The 2,620-nt window shown below is 34.1% G+C and overlaps 1 protein-coding gene across 1 annotated transcript in view; it reads left to right on the top strand.

Annotated features, from left to right (window-relative positions):
* LOC107695764 (uncharacterized) overlaps positions 1-1,800 on the top strand; it is a 14,862-nt gene extending 13,062 nt beyond the window's left edge. Inside the window, exon 3 of the mRNA XM_016495805.1 lies at positions 1,744-1,800. Within this exon, the coding sequence (XP_016351291.1) occupies positions 1,744-1,800 (57 nt within the window). The remainder of the gene's footprint in view (positions 1-1,743) is intronic.
* The last annotated feature ends 820 nt before the right edge of the window (positions 1,801-2,620 follow it).

The following is a 2,620-nucleotide window of genomic DNA, read 5'->3' as shown; positions in this document are numbered from 1 at the left end:
TCAGATATATAGGTTACTGTTGATAAAGCGCTAATTGGCAGAACTATTGTTCCAGCCACCAAAGACAGATTTACAAATAACCTGCCTGATATATCTCAACTGCTCTGTGTACCCATAAATACACAAGAACTAGACAAAATGACAAGCAACATGGGCACTATCTTCTCTAATACATCAGAAGCTGTTGCCCCCATCAAATTGAAAAAGGTTAGAGAAAAACTGGTATGGTACAAAAGTAATATCCATTCTCTCAAGAAAGAAACTCGTATAAACAAATCAATTTTGCTTGGTTGGAACAGCAGCTACGCTAATTATGTACAAGCTTCAGTCTGGATCCAGAACACCTGAGAAGAGATGATGCCAACCCCTCAGAGGACCTCAGATGATGGCAACCATGAAACAACATACAGAACTACGAAATTTTGCTATAAGTTTGATAGCATCATATAATAATTGCTGTTAATAGTGTTCATCGTCTGTTTGATTACGTCTTTAATTGATTACGTCTTTAATTTATTTTTCCGTACATTTCTGCCATATGTACATTAACTGGCAGTCACCACTGATAAGCTACCACTAAATATTGTAGAAACTTAATTTGCTGTAAAGTTACTTTGCAACGATTTGTATCATGAAAAGCGCTATACAAAATAAACTTGAATTAAATAATCTTGAAGGTCAGGAATGCACAGGTTTTGGGATTGTACGTCTTTGAAAGCATAATTTTAGGATACTAGCACAGATCTCTATTTTTTTTCTTGTATCCTACACTCTCAGAAAATAAGGTACAAAGCTGTCACTGAGGTGGTACACTAAGGTACAAATTCTAAATGGTATCTTTGTACCTTATTTACCCCTAAATGTGCTGTGCAGAAAATTCTTTATCTTTCTTTATCTTATTTATTTATTATTTATTCTGTTCCCAGTCAAAAAAAAAAAACGCATTTTAAAAATTGCTGGTGAATCTCATTACGCTATATTATGACCAAATCATTATTTTTTTGTCAACATGTTTTCTTTCAATTAGCACAGGTTTTGTATTTCCTTTTGGAACTGATTGGTAATAGGCCTCACTGATCTGAGCTTATGCATCTTAGTTTTTGAGTGAAAAAAGTATTATTATGTGGATAATTTTGTCAATGTTCACTCAAACTGAGATTCATTAACTCAGTGAGGGCTATGATCAGTCAGTCACCTCTAATAAAGAATTATAAAACCTGTGCTAATTGTAATCATGTACAGTTTAAATTTTAAGCAGTTGTAAGCCGATAATAAGTGTACAAAGGTGGTATATAAGATATATATTAAAGATATATTTTGGAGAAAGCAACTGGATGAAAATATGATGAATGAATGAATGAATGAATGGACTTTAATTGGTCTATTCATTAGATGAGTAGCTGCTTTTTTTGCCTCAACATGTTCTTTTCTATTTGCTCTATTCTAAATGCATTTCTGTGGAAATATTTGCTATCCAAATGCACAAGATTCACAAAAGAGATAGCTGTAATGTGTTTCAGTAAAATGTAGCTTTTTAATGCAAGCTTTCATGGCCAATTTGGTATTTATTGAGCAATGCATTGTTCTAATAAAGCCCAAGAAAACCCTTCAGTGAAAGGATGGATTAATGAGGATTAAGTTTAGTAAATTCTGCTTTTACTTTTATTGATTTGAGCTATCACATATCTTTTCTACAGTACAGATCAGACTAATATACATTTATGTAACTTTTTTCTCTTGCAGATTCCGATGCCTTATACAGTCTTTAAGCCTTTCCTAATGGACTATAACACCTCCTGATCTATTCAGTTAGATCTCACTGTTTTTCAGCATCACACCAGCCCCTATCAGCATTTGTAGCATCTTTCGCATCAGCCTCTTATGTTATGCAAGATTTTCTCACTTTCTGTGGAGTGAGTGAGGATACTATTTATAAAGGTGTAGCAGTGTTTCCTTCACTGGACATCAGTGTTATTGGTAGGGACTGTCTATCATGGATATCAAAGCTGTTCTTTATTTTTCATTTGCATGCAGTGATGGTTTTTGAAGAGTTATATCTTCAATATCAGCGCTTGTTAAGTGGTGACGTAAGAAGCGCAGTTTCCCGGTCCAAGCCTCAACTCGCTTCACTTGAGAATACTACCTCAGCAGCCGTTTATGAGCACTGTTTATTCATATTAAATATTTAAGCTAAACATTTTAAAACTTACGGTGTACACTACAGTCTCCATGCTCACAGCGTCCCAAACACAAATAATTTTTATATTTATTTATTTATATTTATATTTTCATTGTCTGGCTATCTGGGATTTCGGTATGGAGTTAAAGGTTAGAATTATGTATATTTTTTTGTAGTATTATATCACATTGTGAGTGTATATTAGCACCTTTTGTGGTTTTCTCATGGTATCTGATAGAGCGTTTGGACGCGGAAGTGGTGACGCTTGACGTCAGACTTAACAAGCGGATAGGAAACACTGGTGAGTGTTCAGTGCAGCTTTTGCTTACATCGGTCATTCTCAAAATATGGTGACAGCCCTTGAATGTTCCTTAACTGATTGATTGATTGAATGATTGATTGTTTGATTTAAAAATTTGATATTTAAGAAACACAATATAA

Source organism: Sinocyclocheilus anshuiensis, unplaced genomic scaffold, assembly GCF_001515605.1.
Source record: "Sinocyclocheilus anshuiensis isolate Anshui unplaced genomic scaffold, SAMN03320099.WGS_v1.1 scaffold517, whole genome shotgun sequence".
NCBI lineage: Eukaryota > Metazoa > Chordata > Actinopteri > Cypriniformes > Cyprinidae > Sinocyclocheilus > Sinocyclocheilus anshuiensis.
The sequence above is the reverse complement of the archived record's forward strand: the minus strand, read 5'-3'. Positions and strand labels throughout refer to the sequence as shown.